The sequence below is a fragment of the Scatophagus argus genome, chromosome 20, assembly GCF_020382885.2.
Source record: "Scatophagus argus isolate fScaArg1 chromosome 20, fScaArg1.pri, whole genome shotgun sequence".
Lineage (NCBI taxonomy): Eukaryota > Metazoa > Chordata > Actinopteri > Scatophagidae > Scatophagus > Scatophagus argus.
Genome location: NC_058512.1, coordinates 728,265 through 746,745, shown reverse-complemented (window position 1 = coordinate 746,745; position 18,481 = coordinate 728,265). Strand labels below are relative to the sequence as shown.

At 46.2% G+C, this 18,481-nt stretch overlaps 3 protein-coding genes and 1 long non-coding RNA gene across 4 annotated transcripts; all 4 read right to left on the bottom strand.

The window, feature by feature from the left end:
- Positions 1 to 5,029: 5,029 nt before the first annotated feature.
- On the bottom strand, positions 5,030 to 9,759 carry LOC124051967. The gene is made up of 2 exons (XR_006841900.1): positions 9,518 to 9,759; positions 5,030 to 5,118 (listed from the first exon to the last, which is right to left on the bottom strand). It is a non-coding gene; the product is annotated as an uncharacterized LOC124051967 (long non-coding RNA).
- On the bottom strand, positions 5,500 to 8,699 carry LOC124051966 (cytochrome c oxidase subunit 5B, mitochondrial). Its single transcript, XM_046375797.1, has 4 exons — positions 8,544 to 8,699; positions 7,721 to 7,791; positions 6,818 to 6,917; positions 5,500 to 6,404 (listed from the first exon to the last, which is right to left on the bottom strand). The coding sequence occupies exons 1-4, from the start codon at positions 8,638 to 8,640 to the stop codon at positions 6,292 to 6,294; spliced, it is 381 nt and encodes a 126-aa protein (XP_046231753.1). The 5' UTR covers positions 8,641 to 8,699; the 3' UTR covers positions 5,500 to 6,291.
- Positions 9,760 to 10,011: 252 nt separating the features above from the next.
- Positions 10,012 to 11,792, bottom strand: LOC124052018 (cytochrome c oxidase subunit 5B, mitochondrial-like). Its single transcript, XM_046375870.1, has 4 exons — positions 11,636 to 11,792; positions 11,051 to 11,121; positions 10,619 to 10,718; positions 10,012 to 10,205 (listed from the first exon to the last, which is right to left on the bottom strand). The coding sequence occupies exons 1-4, from the start codon at positions 11,730 to 11,732 to the stop codon at positions 10,093 to 10,095; spliced, it is 381 nt and encodes a 126-aa protein (XP_046231826.1). The 5' UTR covers positions 11,733 to 11,792; the 3' UTR covers positions 10,012 to 10,092.
- A 236-nt stretch (positions 11,793 to 12,028) lies between these two features.
- dbnla (drebrin-like a) lies at positions 12,029 to 17,630 on the bottom strand. The gene is made up of 14 exons (XM_046375997.1): positions 17,227 to 17,630; positions 17,072 to 17,127; positions 16,813 to 16,925; positions 16,629 to 16,703; positions 16,351 to 16,494; positions 15,711 to 15,923; positions 15,352 to 15,435; positions 14,929 to 14,988; positions 14,607 to 14,718; positions 14,354 to 14,521; positions 14,092 to 14,169; positions 13,922 to 14,016; positions 12,676 to 12,745; positions 12,029 to 12,593 (listed from the first exon to the last, which is right to left on the bottom strand). Exons 1-14 carry the CDS (start codon positions 17,307 to 17,309, stop codon positions 12,457 to 12,459), a joined length of 1,488 nt encoding a protein of 495 aa, XP_046231953.1. The 5' UTR covers positions 17,310 to 17,630; the 3' UTR covers positions 12,029 to 12,456.
- Positions 17,631 to 18,481: the final 851 nt, after the last annotated feature.

Sequence of the window (18,481 nt, the reverse complement as noted above, 5' to 3'; positions counted from 1 at the left end):
AGGTTCGGGTGATCCTGCTGGTTGTTTCTGTCTGACAGGTCGATGCTGCTGTCTGCTGGGACTGAACGAGCAGCACCTGGTCAGCTGGTTTTTGACATGTCCTGTGCCCTAACTGTTTCTGTCAGATCCTGTACTGAAGTACTAATACAACACTGCAAAATGTGAAAAAGTGAAGTACAAGTACCTGAGATTTGTACTTGAGAGCAGCACTGAATGAAGGACTTCCTTCTGAAGAAGAACTGAAATACAGACACAACTGGCTCTCATTTGGACGCATTGCTGGGTGTTATCACCTGACCCCGTCCAGACATGTCTGGACAGCGTGGACAGGGAGGCAAACAGCAAGAGGGACAGACGTGTGATGATGATAACGTCGTTGTGTTGATGGCAGGATGGCAGGACTCCAAGAGACAGACTTCTGTATTCGACTGGTGTTGCTGTTACCGTGTCGACCCCTGCGAGCATCATCACACCGTCTGTCTCTCTTCCCTCCGTCTGTCCCCCCGCCTGCCTGATGATTTGTATGTAAATTACAGGAACAAAGACGCAGCGTCCTCCTTCCTCTCAGGATACGTCCCTCTGTGACACTCAGAGCTCACTTTGCACTTCACTTCCTGTCTCTTTGCGGTTGTCTCTGAATGACAATCAGCGTCTGCTCATCATTCGAGACATTTCAGTCCTGGATTACATTCGTTTTGTTCCGGAGCAGGAAGTGGTTTGACATCTGAGTGAGACTTTGACATCAGGGACTGGGGTTCACGTCTTGTCTCGGAGGTTTTCAAAAATGAATAAAGACCACAGTGTTTTCCAGGTCCTCAGTGTTTGAGAGACGCCAAACAGAAAAAGTGGACGACTCAGGGCTACTCGAGTCACACTGCACTCCTACCAGCTGTGGGTTTAATGTTTCAAGTCATGCGTGTGTGTGTGTGTGTGTGTGTGTGTGTGTTAATAATCTTCGTTTTCCACACAGACAGCTACCTAAAGAGGTCCCGTGTGCTGAAAACCACGTGTGCTGCACTTTGCCGTGATAAACCTGTAACACGTACTTTGCACGTGTTGAATCCACGTGTGCTCTTTCTGTCAGAGGACACACAGGACACGGCGATACGTCTTCGTTTCCCCGCAGCTCGACGCCTCTGACGACAGGCTGACACAACACACAAACCTCAGCCTCTGGAGCGCCGAGGTGCTCTGACCCAGAAGTGAATCCAGACGAAACTCCGACTGGTCCGCATCTCCAGACGGCCCGAAGCCACAACAACTCACGCTCCATTAAGGAGACCAGAGACGGAGATGGCCGTAAAGGCCGACGCGGGACGTCTTACGCCAACAGCTGACATGCTGCTGTGCAGTACATGATAAGAGTCATGCAGGAAGTACATGATAAGAGTCATGCAGGAAGAAAAGTCTTAGTGGTTTTGAACCCACCTTTGCCACAAGATGTGGGGACATGCTGTGGAGCCGGTCACATGTTAAAGATGTAGTCCGTCCCACTGAGAAAAATCCAACAAGATTTAGTCCAGTTTTAATCAACGGGTTCCACTTAAGGGAGGAAGTGAACAAGCTGATGTCACACTTTAACCAGCGTGGAGAATCCACCGTCTTCTGCTCGACTAAATCTCACTCTGCTGCTGCTCCACTCAGTCTCAAAGCTTACAGCCAAGGCTGGCTGAGACTGCCGGGGATCTCCCACAATGCACTGAGCTTCCCCTTTCTCGTGACCCGCCCGGTCGAGGCAGATGGCCGCCCACATTGAGTTGGGGTCTGAGGCTTCTGCCTTTTACAGGGCAGTCTCGTGGGGGTTTGGTTGGGTCTCTCTGGTCCAGACCTGTTGAGACAACTGTTGCTGTGACTTAGTACATGTACTGAAGAAATGTACTTCAGAACTATTTTGTGGCACTTCTATTTCACTGCAGTATCCACATTTTCTACTCTTGTACACCTCCACTGCACTACATTTTGGAGGCAAACATTTCACTCTTTACTCCACTACATTTATTTGATAACTTCGGCTTCAATCCGAGTTCAGGACTTTTCTGATTACGTTAAGAATGTAAACGCGTTCTTTTCTGAACAAAAGAAAGCTGCAGCTGTCGATTCAGACTCTTGCTGTAGATCAGGAACCCGGAAACGCGTCGTGTCTTTTTGTGGTCTCATCTGCTGTGTCTTCGTCGGGAGTGAAACTGACACTAAGTGGTCACACAAAATCTAAATGCGTTTTATCTTTTTCACATCAAACTGTCTGAGGTGAGACTTAGCCTGCAGCGCTGCGGCTCAGTTCCAGGTCAGGGTTTATTAGTGGACTGTTCTGAACAGCTTTCATCTCAGTATGTACGATTTGAAATTTCTCTGGACGGGGAGAGCTTTTCTGATTGGCCGGAGTGAAACACAAGGTCCCTAAAGTCAGCTGCATGCGAAGAAATATGGCTTTTGAATTCTCCTTTATAAAGTCGGGTGAAGTCTGCCGAGGCCTCTGTGATGAATGTTTGTACCTCGGTCTGACAGGAACTCAAATTAGGTGTAGCAGCCTGCTGTGAAGCTCTTCAGGGACATCAGGATGGAGTCTGTGTTGGCTCGAATGTTTCCTCGCAGTAATGACCAACACTGACTTGAAATAACTCAAAGAAGGTAAAGCCAGCATTGAAGTCTGTGGGCCTATCAGCCTCACATGAAACACTGGAAGCCGTCTTATCTTCAGAGTCCCATGTGTCCTTTCGCTTATAATGATGAGGAGCTTCCTCCCAGATGTTTCTCCTCATCTCCCCAAACCAAACACTTCAAATCCTGGAGCAACAGTTTGCCCTCAAATACGCATCAGACCTGAATCAACCAACAGCAGAAATCACCTGCCTTTCAGCTGCACCTGCCGGTGCTTTTACGCCACAAAACCAATGACAATGCTGTGATTTTACTACTGAGCTAAGTACACATGTGTACTTTTACTACGGGCAGTACTACTGGACGCAGAGCTGTGACCAAATGGACAAATATTTAACGTCCATGTCTTCGCTGTGACCATCCAATGAGCTGCTGGAGCGTAAGATCCTTCTGAAGGATCAGGCTGAGTTTCCATGACGACCAAAAAGGACACCGATGTCCCGCACTGAAGGAATTGCGCGTCCACGTGTCAGCGTCTCTCAGCTGATTTGTGTTAAGTTAAGCTCACTTCCCCTGAACGTCTCTTCCTCTGCTCATTATCGTCCATTCCACTGACAGACAGAGATGCGCTGTCTTCCTGCACAGGAAATGGACAGAAAATTGACACATCAAAGTGAGGAAGGGGTGAGAAGACAGCTGAGGTTTTTACAAAGGATTCACAGCATGCTGTCATATCTTCACTCACAGACCTGCTAACTGCTGGAGACGCCCGTCAACCATAAAAGCAGCATTTCTAAAATAATACAAAGAGTTCAGACTAAAGGCTTCATACGAATGAACTCACAGTATAATAAAGTGACTGTACATGTAATCTGCCCTTTGAGCAGTCAGCTGCCAGCTAACCTCACGAGTGTTTCCAGCGTACGAGGACGTCTGCAGAGAGCGCTGAGGCTCGTCAGAGGCCGGACCCTCTTGGACGTATCAGGCCGGTGACAGAGATGTTGTGAAGGAAGGAACTTTGCTTAAGAAACACGTTAAAGGTCAAAAATCCATTGTAGCCGACCAGGTGAAAAGAGCAAAAGTCATGTAGTCCAGCTGTGATCCAGCGAGCTGCCCGACAGAACATGGACACCTGGAAGCAGCTGAGGGGAGGTGGAAGGAGAGCTGCTCACTCTGACAGGTCAGCCTCGGTGCTGTCCGTGTGTCCTGGATTCACTCACATGTCCTCCTGCTGACGGAAACGCTTTTCTGATGGGCTACCTGGTGAACTGAGAGAAGACCAAGCTGTAAAGGACAATTACTGCTACTACTTGGTCTACACTTTACTGCTTCAGCCTCACATTAACTTCAGAGGACTTTCTACACAGAATGAGGACTGTGGTTGTCCAGAATGAATTATTGAAACCTGTTTGTTTGTATGTAATGTAATGAAGAACCTGACAGGAGAAGCTGGAGGTCTCGTTGCGTCCACGCAGGTCATATTTTGAGACTGTTTGAGGAGCTGCTGTGATACTGCGTTGGGATCTTCCATGTGCTCGTCCGTCTCCACGCCGACAGCAGGCTTTTCAGCCCACCTTCGAGGACCAACAACAAGCTCTGCAAACTAATCCTCTTCCAGCAGCTCTGAGTTTGCAGAAGGATCTCAGGGCTGTTGTCCAGTTCCCAGAAGCTGAGGCCACAGTCTCTCTGAGCGCACTGAAAAGTTATTTAAAGAGGAGAAACTTCAGACCAGAAAGATTCACTGACAGTGTAATTAACTCGTCTCATTATGCAGCTAAAGACAAAAGGAAGCCACAGACCTGATTGAACGTTTCTGCCACAGGAACACGACTCACAAAGACCTCGAGTGAAAAGCCTGATTATCAGTGCCATTAAAGATGTGAAAGGCTCTCTGGCTCTGTGTGTGTGTGTGTGTGTTGATGCAGAATAATGAGCTGCTGCTCTGCAGTCGCTGTGTAAAGGTCACAGAGATCAGTGCTGAGCGTTCATGTTATTGCTCCCTGTTGACTCCAGCAGATCGTTCAATCATCTCACTGATCTGAGGTCTGCCTGACTAATCGCTCACCTGTCAATCATTGCTTCTACACACCACTTTGTTTTAGCCACGCAGGTCCACCATTTTGATCCAAACTGAAACATGTCAGCTGTTACATGGATGACACCTCCAATCTAATTTTGATGTATTCAGTACTTTGTGAGCAAACACCTGCAGAGCTTCTGACATTCCCATCAGCCTCAGCTGCTTGTCTTCCAGTGTTGACATGCTAACCTGAGGTGGTGAACAGGGTCAACACTGAGTCTGTCCCAGCATTAGTACTTTTACTTCAGTGAAGGATCCGAGTCCTTCTTCCATTGCAGCCACAGCAGCTCTAACACGCTGAGCAGCGTGCAGCAGCAGCAGGTGAACATATTTGTAACTGGCGCCCCCTGTAGGCAGACGAGTTTACTTCTCCTTCATTCACATACACAAAACTACTCAAAGTAAAATGTTGGACTTTGGAGAGACAAACATGAAGATCACTTTTCTACACAAACCTGGAAATAAAAGATTCAAGTTCTCCACAGTTCACAAACTATGCAGACAAAAGTATCCAGACACCCCCCTCTCTATGGACCTGTTTGTCAGGGTTTGGGCTCGGCCCCTGACTTCCAGTGAAGGGAAATCTTAATGCTTCAGCATACCAAGACATTTTGGACAATGCTATGCTTCCAACTTTGTGGCAACAGTTTGTTGAAGGCCCTTTTCTATTCCAGCATGACTGTGCCCCAGTGCACAAAGCAAAGCTCCATAAAGACATGGTTGGATGAGTTTGGTGTGGAAGAACTTGACTGGTTTGCTGGTTTGTGTTTCTGTGGGTGTTGGCTGAATTCAACTTCCTGGTAGGTAAAGAACAGAGCAAGTAAAGCACAACCACAGCAGACTTTATTGGTTCAACAGGAGGAGGAGAACATCAGACAGCAGATGCAGGATGACTCTAAGTTGAATGGAAACGTTAAACAGTTGTGATCCCTCTTAACGGTAACACGTAAAGCAAAGACCGATGAGGTTAGCCGGTCGATCAAGTACCGTGACAGAACAAGCCAAAGAACAATCAGACAAGGACCCGCAATTTAAGACCAGGAAGTAGACGGAGCCAACGCAGCCCAACTTCCTATTGACTGAAGAATAAAAACGTTACAGTCTGATGTTCTGCATGTGAAGAGAAATATTTCTGAGAGAAGCTCACACAGCTGTGTGATAAACGTCTACAACTTCAGAGGCAGACAGGAGCCAGTGGGGGAGCTCATGGTGCACCAGCTGGGCCTCACCCTCATGGAGCCAGAACCAAACCACAGCTGTGTTGTCTTCTTCAACTCAGGAGAAACAGTTTGCAACGAGCAGAGTCAGAGTTAAACATGTTTTTCGGTGATGTAGGATTACATTTCCATAAAGCTGAGAGGCTCACTAGGAACAGATCAAACCAGAGTGAGAGTCGATGGCCACGTCAGCAGCTCTGTGAGGCATGATAACATTTAGCAGGTACCATCTCAACCACGTTCTCCACAGTCATGATGGTTCATCCTCTGGGCAACGTGAATGTCTGCACTAATTTTCTCATTATAATGTGAAGAATGAATTTGAAGAGAAACATTTCTGAGAGAAGCTCACACAGCTGTGTGATACGAGTCTGTAATATCAGAGGCAGACAGGAGTTAGTGGGGGAGCTCATGGTGCACCAGTTTGTAGTGGGCACCACAGGAGGGGCAGCGTTGGGCCTCGCCCTCATGGAGCCAGAACCAAATGATGGCCGTGTTGTCTTCTTCACCTGCACACAGGAAATCAGACGCAGAAGAGAAGTGATTGAAAACAACAGGATCATAAATACGTTCACTGTTAACGAAGGAACGAGAACACGAAAACACTTTCATTGTGCGAGTTTTGATTTTTGGTCATCTAAACGAAGTCTATCGGAGACGCACATCCGACCTGTTAGTGTTCATCACTGAAGTCTTTTCTCTTGTGAAACTAAAATTCTGTCTGAAAACATGTCTGATAAAACACTGCCTGCCGACATCCTGGAATGACATAACGTCCACAGAGCAGACTCATCAGGTCAAAGGGGATTCTGCCAAAGAAAGAAGTTTGAAGCCGCTGTGTTGGTGGACGGATTCAATTCTACAGCCTCTCCAGTGCAGTCGCTCATCCAAAGCAGCCACATAAAAAAAAAAGACCACTTACAGATACATCCCACAATCCTCTTGTTGGTGATGGAGGGAACGAGGTGGGGGTCTTGCTTGGTGCCAGCATACTGCTTTGGCTTCATGATGCTGTAGGGATCCTGAAGGTGAGAGAAGGTTTACTGAACCACCGTGTCCACAAGTATCAGTCGAACCAAGTATGGCCTAACCAGAGTCTGACGGTCCTGGTGTTAGATTTCATATCACAGAAAAAAATCTCACTCAAACTGTGTGGATGGATACTGGTGCTAAATACCCAGATGTGACATTAAGGGCTACTTCTCTTTTATCCAGGCCACTTTGGCACAATCCCAAACCCTCAACAGGAACAAATATTCATATCACTTAAACTTTATATTTAACAGCTGAGCCAGACAGACGGACGTGAGACTGTGACAATCCAAATTCATTACTTAGTGCTCTGGGACCCAGTGCAAATCAGCCTGTAAACATGTAATACACCTCATGTCCGAGATAAGGGAAGTTCATTTCCCAGTTTGTCACCTGCTGGCCAAAGATTACGCACATCAGGACATTTCTTATCTCCTGAAAGACTACTCAGAGAAAAGGGGAACAGTTTCAGTGATGTCTGTCAGCTGGACCATAGAGATTCTGATCAATACAGATTGTACATACATGCTTTCAGTTGTCTATCTGGGTCACAACAGCACTGATGAGAATGTATTTAACCAGTTTACAACTTTTGATCTGCATCATCTAATAAGCTGAAGTTTATGTGGTTAAACTACGACACTTTTGTCAACTGTCTTCAGATCTGCTCACGTGACAAGGCAGGAAATCCAAACAAGTGGCAAACACTTACTTTGTGAAAAGTCACAGAAATGTAAACTGTTTTTCTGAATGCGCACTCACTTTAAAACTGACCACAGATCAGTGATCTTACCTTTCCCTCCTTCATGGCTTCCATGATTTTCCTCTCCAGTCCTGTGGCTTGTTCTTCATCAGTGGGAATCCCTGCCAACATCAAGTCAGAAAAAAACATCTGACCCTCTGAAACCTTCACACGTGGAAACACATAACATCCCAGAGTCCAGCAAGACATCTTCAAACGTGTCGTTAACTAATGACTAATAATAATGACAACTAATAAATCTATCAGAAAAATGTGTATTAAGTACGACATTTGTAATTGTGGAATATAAAGCGGACAGACATTTAGCTTAGCTGCTAAGCGATAAGTTACCATTGATCATAACTAGTTAGAAGTGACGGTTACTCAGTTAATATGCTCATTCTGCTCGTCTGGTCCGTGAGTCTAAATGTCCCGAACATCACAGCTGAACCCTTAATTCACACGTTTCCCCAGTGCGGGACTAATAAAGGCCCGTCTTATCTTACGACTGTACGTGTAACTTAGCTGTGGCTTGTTAAGGCTCAATGTTGTGACACTTCGCTTACTGGCTGACGTCCTGTGTGTGGGTCAATATCAATTAGTTAAAATTGATTTTAAAAAATACAATTTACTGCACTGCGCAGTATTTGACGGAAACATAAACACACCTGAACAAAACTGATTTGTAGCTAATACTGACAGGTGATTCAATTATTGAAAATCATGTTTGACCTCTCTGCTAACGTTGCTAATGCTAATCAGTTAGCGTGTGGAGCTCTTCCGGCTGAACTCGCTGCGGACAGATTGCCTTTTTACAAAGCCACATTTCACTTGGTTTTCCTGATTTAGAGCAGGATGTTGGCTTCGTTCTCACCTCCAGCCGCCATGCCGCGGGTCAGAGCAGGAACCGGGGCAGCCCGGCAAGTTGTCGCGGCTCTTAGAGCTGTGCGGAGTAGAAGCCTGGCAGCCATTTCTTCTTCTTCCTGTCTCTTAAAGCTGGTCGCACGATGATGACGTCTGGGATTTATTGTCGCATCACTACGTGTGACCAAGTATGTTTTGACAGAGTAAACCTTAAGTTTGTATAAAAAGCAATAGTTAATTTTAACAAAACCAGTAAGCGACTCTTTTGTGAATTATTTAGATTTGCTGCAGTCAGACACCTTGTGTTGTATTCATTATGTTACATTTCACTGTTGTGGTTGGTCAGTTAAGGTAAACTACTTACAAAAATGCTGGTTTATCATCCCTTGTGCTCTTGTATGGGATCCATTCCTGTTGTTTTAGCGGCCTGTATGGGTTCTGTAGTTGACTTTATCTGTTCACCAGGCTGCTGCACAATTCAGATTGATTGTGTTTGCCAGACCAAGATGAAGATTTGATCCACGCCAATATGCTGGGAGAATACATTTATATTATTGTTTTTTCACCTGTAGATGGATGTCTTAGATTTTCCCTGATTTAAATGCATCAATAAATGTACACAGTAAACTTGAAAGTGAGCGTAAAAGCCTCCACAAAAGAAAAAGATGTCCTGCTGCTCTGCAGTCGGTGTGTAAAGCTCACAGGACTCAGTGCTGAGTGTCCATGCTAACCTGAGGTGGTGCACAGGGTCAACACTGAGTCTGTCCCAGCATTAGTACTTTTACTTCAGTGAAGGATCCGAGTCCTTCTTCCATTGCAGCCACAGCAGCTCTAACACGCTGAGCAGCGTACAGCAGCAGCAGCAGGTGAACATATTTGTTACTGGCGCCCCCTGTAGGCAGACGAGTTTACTTCTCCTTCACTCACATACACAAAACTACTCAAAGTAAAATGTTGGACTTTGGAGACAAACATGAAGATCACTTTTCTACACAAACCTGGAAATAAAAGATTCAAGTTCTCCAAAGTTTTTGCCCAGTGAACACAGTTCACAAACTATGTAGACAAAAGTATCCAGACAACCCCCTCTCTATGGACCTGTTTGTCAGGGTTTGGGCTCAACCACTGACTTCCAGTGAAGGGAAACCTTAATGCTTCAGCACACCAAGACATTTTGGACAATGCTATGCTTCCAACTTTGTGGCAACAGTTTGTTGAAGGCCCTTTTCTATTACAGCATGACTGTGCCCCAGTGCACAAAGCAAAGCTCCATAAAGACATGGTTGGATGAGTTTGGTGTGGAAGAACTTGACTGGCCCACACAGAGCCCTGACCTCAACCCCAGACGTCATTAAAGTCCCTGTTGGTGTGATGGGCGGGTGTTCCAATACTTTTGTCTACACAGTATATTATTGATGGTGATGAACATGATTAGAATAAATTATCCTACTGTTACCGATTGACAGGATGTTACAACATTTTCATTGTCTGAACTAAGTTCTCTTTATTTTAAAGACGCCACAAATAATCAACTGTATAATATCAGAGGCAGACAGGAGTTAGTGGGGGAGCTCATGGTGCACCAGTTTGTAGTGGGCACCACAGGAGGGGCAGCGTTGGGCCTCACCCTCATGGAGCCAGAACCAAATGATGGCCGTGTTGTCTTCTTCACCTGCACACAGGAAATCAGACGCAGAAGAGAAGTGATTGAAAACAACAGGATCATAAATACGTTCACTGTTAACGAAGGAACGAGAACACGAAAACACTTTCATTGTGCGAGTTTTGATTTTTGGTCATCTAAACGAAGTCTATCGGAGACGCACATCCGACCTGTTAGTGTTCATCACTGAAGTCTTTTCTCTTGTGAAACTAAAATTCTGTCTGAAAACATGTCTGATAAAACACTGCCTGCCGACATCCTGGAATGACATAACGTCCACAGAGCAGACTCATCAGGTCAAAGGGGATTCTGCCAAAGAAAGAAGTTTGAAGCCGCTGTGTTGGTGGACGGATTCAATTCTACAGCCTCTCCAGTGCAGTCGCTCATCCAAAGCAGCCACATAAAAAAAAAAGACCACTTACAGATACATCCCACAATCCTCTTGTTGGTGATGGAGGGAACGAGGTGGGGGTCTTGCTTGGTGCCAGCATACTGCTTTGGCTTCATGATGCTGTAGGGATCCTGAAGGTGAGAGAAGGTTTACTGAACCACCGTGTCCACAAGTATCAGTCGAACCAAGTATGGCCTAACCAGAGTCTGACGGTCCTGGTGTTAGATTTCATATCACAGAAAAAAATCTCACTCAAACTGTGTGGATGGATACTGGTGCTAAATACCCAGATGTGACATTAAGGGCTACTTCTCTTTTATCCAGGCCACTTTGGCACAATCCCAAACCCTCAACAGGAACAAATATTCATATCACTTAAACTTTATATTTAACAGCTGAGCCAGACAGACAGATGTGAATTTGAATGTATACTTCAAAACTGACCACAGATCAGTGATCTTACCTTTCCCTCCTTCATGGCTTCCATGATTTTCCTCTCCAGTCCTGTGGCTTGTTCTTCATCAGTGGGAATCCCTGCCAACATCAAGTCAGAAAAAAACATCTGACCCTCTGAAACCTTCACACGTGGAAACACATAACATCCCAGAGTCCAGCAAGACATCTTCAAGACATCACACGTTTCCCCAGTGCGGGACTAACAAAGGCCTGTCTTATCTTACGACTGTACGTGTAACTTAGCTGTGGCTTGTTAAGGCTCAATGTTGTGACACTTCGCTTACTGGCTGACGTCCTGTGTGTGGGTCAATATCAATTAGTTAAAATTGATTTTAAAAAATACAGTGTACTGCACTGCGCAGTATTTGACGGAAACATGAACACACCTGAACAAAACTGATTTGTAGCTAATACTGACAGGTGATTCAATTATTGAAAATCATGTTTGACCTCTCTGCTAACGTTGCTAATGCTAATCAGTTAGCGTGTGGAGCTCTTCCGGCTGAACTCGCTGCGGACAGATTGCCTTTTTACAAAGCCACATTTCACTTGGTTTTCCTGATTTAGAGCAGGATGTTGGCTTCGTTCTCACCTCCAGCCGCCATGCCGCGGGTCAGAGCAGGAACCGGGGCAGCCCGGCAAGTTGTCGCGGCTCTTAGAGCTGTGCGGAGCAGTAACCTTGCAGCCATTTCTCCTTCTTGCTGTCGCTTAAGGCTGGTCGCACGATGATGACGTCTGGGATTTATTGTCGCGTCACTGCGTTTGAACAGTTATGTTCTTGACAATATATTAACAACAACAATAATGTTGTCGAGCAGGTAGTTAGTTAATTCTTGCAAAATCAGAAAGCGACTCTTTTATGATGACAACAACAACGAAATAATGATAATAATATTATTAATTTGTATTGTTGTTGTTATTTATTGTTAGTGCAACATAACATACAAAATCTACTCCAGGTGTAAGAAAGGCACGACAAGGACACTTTCAAAGCCATATGAATCGAAGTCTCCGTTAGTTATTTATTTAATACATCATTTACATGTTGGTACTACATTATTAGGATATTTAACTAACAGGACTAGCAGAACCATGGATGCAGAGCTTCTTAAGTATCTTTTTAACTTCCAGAGAGAGAGAAACAAAATGTTTTAAAGAAAACATTGTGGTGTGGGCGTGTCCACATTTTTCACATTACTATGTTATCTTGAAGCATCCGGCCTTTTGTTTTCTTGAGATGACAGGATAAATTCACACGTTATCACAGAAAAATGGGCTTTGTTGTCATGGAATAATGCATTTCAGAAAGTGAGGCGTGGAGACAGTCTGCACAGCTGGACTTAAACTGTCCCTTCATGCAGAGATGTCAAAAACACTTCCTGTCTGTCTCATCTCAGAACTGAGGGATGAAAGCTAAAGGAGCTCGACATAGTTGGCGGGGAACATCCCATAATGTCCATCTGGTCCGTATCCTCTCCACCAGCCCTCATCCACCATCTCTATCCCCGTTATGATGTCATCAGGGTCAAAGGTGATCTCAGTGTCGTCCGCTGAGGAGGAGACGTGATGGTGAGACTATATACACTGTGTGTGTGTGTGTGTGTGTGTCTGTGCGTCCATGTGTGCACATACCAGCCTGGTAGTCATACAGAGCTCTGGCACAGATGTTCTGTCCGTTGCGTTCTGTATTGTGGTCTTCAGCCTAATATTTAACACAAATTTAAAAAAGGTTAATTTTGTTCTTATGATCTCCTTTAAGCTCCACCCTGCTTTCATGTTGCTCTTACTGAGAGTGTGACGCTGCAGTTAGCCTAGCTCAGTGCTTCTCAAATAGTGGGGCGCGCCCCCCTGGGGGGGCGCGGTGCGATGCCAGGGGGGGCGCGTGTGACCCTGGGGAACATGCTTTTTTTGCCGTACTAGAATAAAGTGTAATTGCACATCCACTACAGTAGTTGGCAGTGGCGCTCTCATTGTCAGAGTGTGCGCAGGGAGTATTAGCTCTATGGTGTAGCGGGTTTTTTGCACCGAGCAGGCGATATGAAGTGCAGTAAACGAACCCTTAAGAGACAACATGAAGACATTTTTAACAGGGATGAGAAGAAAGGCGGAGAGAGACGAAGATAATGAGACAAAAGTAACTCACCCGAAAGCTAAGACGAGGAAATATGACGAAGCATATGTAGCGCTTGGCTTCACTGTGACTACAGTGGGAGACGACAGACCGGTGTGTTTACTGTCTAAAAATGTTGGCAGCGGACAGCATGAAGCCAAATAAATTAAGGCGCCACTTGAAGACATTACATCCCAATCATGCTGATAAGCCGCTGGAGATTTTTCAGCCAAAACGTGCCGAATATTGCCAACAATCATCCCGCTTTGTGAATGCTACTTCAGTAAACCAGCGAGCACTGTTAGCATCATATTATTACATATTATTAAATATTATTACATATTATTATTACTATTATTTATAGTCGCGGCGGAGGGGGGGGGGGGGGGGGCGCGAATTGTTTTCTACTTGCTGGGGGGGGGGGGCGCAACAGAAAATAATTGAGAAGCACTGGCCTAGCTTAACATAATGAGAGCAGGGGCAGACAGCTGGCTTGGCTCTGCCTTTTAGGAAAAAAAAATCTTCTTTAAATCTCTTCAGTTAACCGATTAACACATGAAATCCTGTGTGATAAATCCATTGATAAGGACAAATGTAAATACCCAGCTGTGGCTTCATGGGAATCTGATGTGTTCTGTTTTTGGGCCACTTGGGGGCAGCAGATGTGACATTTGTGTGAACTGTGAACTACTGAACTGAACTCTGTGTCTTACAGTCATGTGGGAGGGTGTTAAAGATGAAGTAAAGCTTGGCAGACAGAGGACTCACGGTGAACATGTCCTGGTAGACATTTTCGTACAGGTCCTCCTCCGTCCTGAGCGCTGGTGGGGCCTCGTACAGATCATCCTGAGCTGGACTTTTTCCTGTGCACGACAAGGTGTCAAACACTGTGATTCTAGCTTGCTCACTGATCATTTTATCAACAGAAGGCATCAAACCTGCAGCCACTTCATCTGCGTCGTCATCAAACTCATCCGACCATTCCTCCTCCTCCTCCTCCTCGGTGTGAACCGAGTCTGTGTGGATCAGAGACACTGATGTCAGGTCAGGACAACACACTCACCTGCCTGTCAAACTGAAGTCATTTTTACTGAAATAACACTGTGAAAATCTGTGACAGTCTAATCCGGTCTAATCCATGTCCTGTGTACGGGCATCAGGAGCTAAGTGACGTCCACTCTGAACATTAAAATTTCTGACCTGCAGCTTGAACAGGTGAGCCGATTGTCTCAGGGGGCGTTGGGGAGACAGCTGCAGCCGGTGAGTAAGACAGCACAGGTGAGACAGGTGAGGCTGGAGGAAGCTGAGGCTGCTCTGCGGTTTTCCTTTCAAACGACTTCTGAGACAGAAATGGACTCTGCAGCTTCCCTGAGAGTAAAAACATCACGAATCACCTCATGTGTCAGCAGGTGTTGTTGTTGTTGTTGTTTACATTTCCTGTCATGTTGTTTACCAGGTCGGGACGCAGCAGGAAACTGTCTGTTGTTGGCCTCAAAGCTCTGCTCTCTCTGCTTGAAGACGTCTCTAGGATTAAAAGGTCTCTGGGAAATCAGGGATTTGGCCTCCTGTGAGGGAGTTTAAGGGACAGATTTCAAGAGTAAGCGTCAGCAGAGGAAGGTCCCTCCACTGCATGGACCCGTTTCCCATCATGCTCCTCTTTCATCAGACCCTCCTACCAACACGTCTGAAAGCAGCAGCAGCATGTCATCAAAGGTTACTGTAATAACATATCAGATCATTTACATGTCAGCCCCCCGTCCATCAGTCGCACTCACGTTAGCTTTCTGCACCGACGCAGCGAAGTTGATTCCCGTCTTCCTGCTCTTGTTTTCCTGCTGGTTCGAAGGCAGACGTGTGACGTTAGCCGCACTGCTTTTACATTCTCATCTGACAGCAAACTGAAGTCTACAACGGGATCAATCTGAGTTATTGCAACTTGAGTCTTGTCTTCAGTATTCGCACACGACCCGCCAAAATATGCGGTAATCAACCACGTGAACCCGTGATGTTTCCCTGTGAGCTCACGCCTGACCTGTGCGGGATGTTTGTGCATGCAGCACCTCCCGCACCATGACGTCACGCTCTGATTGGTCAAGGCCCAGTCTGTAGTCTGTCATGTCTCTCGGCCGAGTCAACTGTCTCAAGTTGTAGTAAAGCAGAATGATCCTTTACCAAAACCTGTTTTTCTGTGAAGTCACCTGTCCCCGCTGCTCCCTGTCTCTGTCCTCGTCCTCCTCCCTCTGCCTCTGGGACGTCCTGAAAGGCCACCAGCACAAAGAGCTCTAATCAGGGACTGTGATCCTCAGGGTGTGTTGATGTTGTTGTTGTGTGTTGGACTCACTTCTCCTGTTCCCTCTCCTTCGCCCGTCTCTCCTCCATCTCCCTCGTCTCCCTCTCCTTCGCCCGTCTCTCCTCCATCTCCCTTGTCTCCCTCTCCTTCGCCCGTCTCTCCTCCATCTCCCTCGTCTCCCTCTCCTTCGCCCGTCTCTCCTCCATCTCCCTCGTCTCCCTCTCCTTCGCCCGCCTCTCCTCCATCTCCCTCCTCTCCCTCTCTGACGCCTGCCTCTCCCGCTCCGCCCGTTTGCTCTCCTCCCGTCGGCGAACTTCCTCGTCCCTCTGAAGGACAGAGTGTTTGTGGTGTCACATGAAGCCACAGGAGATGTGCTGCTGTAGGATTAGTGTGAAGAGAAACCTGAGTTCGGTCCCAGAAGTCGTCCCTCTTGGTTTGTTGAATTTCCTCCACAGCGTTGACTTTCCGATACACCGAACCCTGTCGGGTCAGAGGAGGAGATGCAGAGGAAATTAGACTCCAGCACGGTCATGTTTTAGTTTGTAGTCTGTTAGAAATTACACTGAAGGACAACTGATCACTGATGGAAAACACATTTCAAAGTCTTTACCCTCAAGTGAGTTTGAGTTTCATCTGATTCTTGGTGGATGAAGTTTCATTTTGAACTCACAGGGTTAACTTAACAGGAAATCAAGGGAAATATTTGATTGGTGGCATTTAAACAAAACTTTGTTTTCAGGTGAAATGGCTCAAGTACGAATAAAGTCACCAGTCACTGCTGTTAATCTAATGTGCGACTCGAGTCCAAGTCATGTGACTGTTAGTCCTGTACACCTCAACCAATCCTGCTACGTTAAGGCCTGTTGCTGAGAATGAGTGTGTTTCACCGCCTGCCGTGTCTCCTCACCACAGGTCCTCTGGGTGCGTCTCTGTACTTTTCTGACTCTTTGTGGAAATTAAAGTTGGCTCCAGACGCTCTGGCCACCTTCTCCAGGATGGCATCTGGTTCCACGTCTTCCTCCGCCCGAGCGTTTATCGTCACGTGGGCTCCCTGCGCTCGCACACACAGATCACAGCTAAGCAGTGTCCTCCGGTGTCCCTCGCAGCATGGGCGCCACAGGACACGGCTACACATGGACACTTGAGCAGGACACGATTCACACTGAGTGGCTGATACACACTCACCTTCAGGAAGTTGGCCATCGAGCTCACGTGGTTTGCACATAAACCTTTCCGAGAGTCCTTCACACCTTCACCTGTCTGTTGTGTGTGTGAACAGACACACAACACACACACAGAGCTGATCTAAAACATCTGTTTTTTATTTGTTCTTGTACTTATCTTGTGTTCTTGTGTGTGTGTGTCTCACCCAGTTTATGAGGACATATTTGGGCAGACCAGAGTTTGGGTCCTGGACACGACAGAAAGCGTACATCACCTTCCCACTGTTCAGCTCCTCCACCATCTCCTCCAGTCCACCATCTGCACACACACACACACACGCACACACACACACACACACACACACACACACACACAGAGTTACAGAAAAATGAGACATTTTACTGCACAAGGCCAATAATACTGCAGTTACTGTGCTGTAAAGAGTAACCTGAAGACAGACTAACCTCCCTTGTCTGCCAGACGAATGTCATTACTGTTCCCTTCATAAGTAAACAGCACCCTGCAAACACACACAAAGATGTAAAATCCAATGAGGACATGAGGACATGAGGACATGCGGGCGTGTGATTCTGCCTCACAGTCAGGGAGAGACGCTCACCAGTTCGTATTCGACTTGCTGTTCACCACTTCCTTGTAAGCGACCAGGAGCTCAGGACCGTTCTTACTCAGATTCACCGCCATTTCCTCCCAGGTTTCCTTGTTCACGGCTCAGACAAGCTGCCGGGAATCGAACGCGCAGTGAACTCAAACCGCCGAGCAAACCCACGGGATGATACCAACCTCCTCCGTGAGTCCTCGGTCTCTGTGGGAAACTCTCACAGCATTTCCACAGCAGAGTTTCTTCTGCTCCGATGTGTCAAACCAGTCAGGGGAGACGATGAAAACCTGATGAGCCACATTCTTACAGACATTACTCAACTCTGACTTACACTCGTTCAACAATGAATGACCAATACACATTTATCCATAGTATTACTGGGTGTGTTCTCCTCCATAAAGCCCCACCGAGAGTCAAGGAAAGCCTTCATATTCATATGAAATGTGCCTTTAAAGCAATATGTGTGTGTGTGTGTGTGTGTGTGTGTGTGTGTGTGTGTGTGTGTGTGTGTGTGAAAGAGAGAGGGCTGCATGACAGAAGAAGGGTTTGATTTACTTGTGACTGCTGTGAGCAGAGACGGAAGAGGAACAAATGCAGCATCAGACTCAATAACTTAATTTATGTATTTACTCTTCCAGACTTTATGCTAAGCTAAGCTAATCAGCTCCAGGCTCCAGAATTGAAGTAAAAGTACTAATACCATGCAGTAAAAATACTCTGTTACAAGTTAGAATCATGTGTTAAGAATGTCACTTAAGTAAAGGAATATAAATGTACTCAAAGTATTCAAAGTAGTGCAGTAAAGTGTCCCCTGTGACTGTTGTCCTGTTATGTCTGATCTCTGATCAGCTGATTGTGACTCCTGCATTCGTGTAACAGCACATTCGTGTTTCCTGTGGGAGTTGGTTGAGCTGGAGCTCATTTTGACTGCAGCTGATGATTCATCTGCTGATGATTTTCTCCATTGATCCACTGATTCTCTGGTGTGTCAGACTTATGAAAATGCGTGTGATGCCAGCAGCAGCTCATGTGTCCTGCAGCAGAGACCAGGAGCAGCTAACTTCTTTCTAAATCTACACCAACAGGTTTGTTTCACTGTCAAACTTTTAGTCTTCAGCTGACTCAGCTGACATCACTCGAGGACATTCATCAAAGGTCCCACAGCGCCCCCTGGAGGCACCGAAGGCTTTATACCCCTAGTTTCATACATGCAGAAGAACTGGAACTGATAACATCTTCATCCACAGCACCTGAG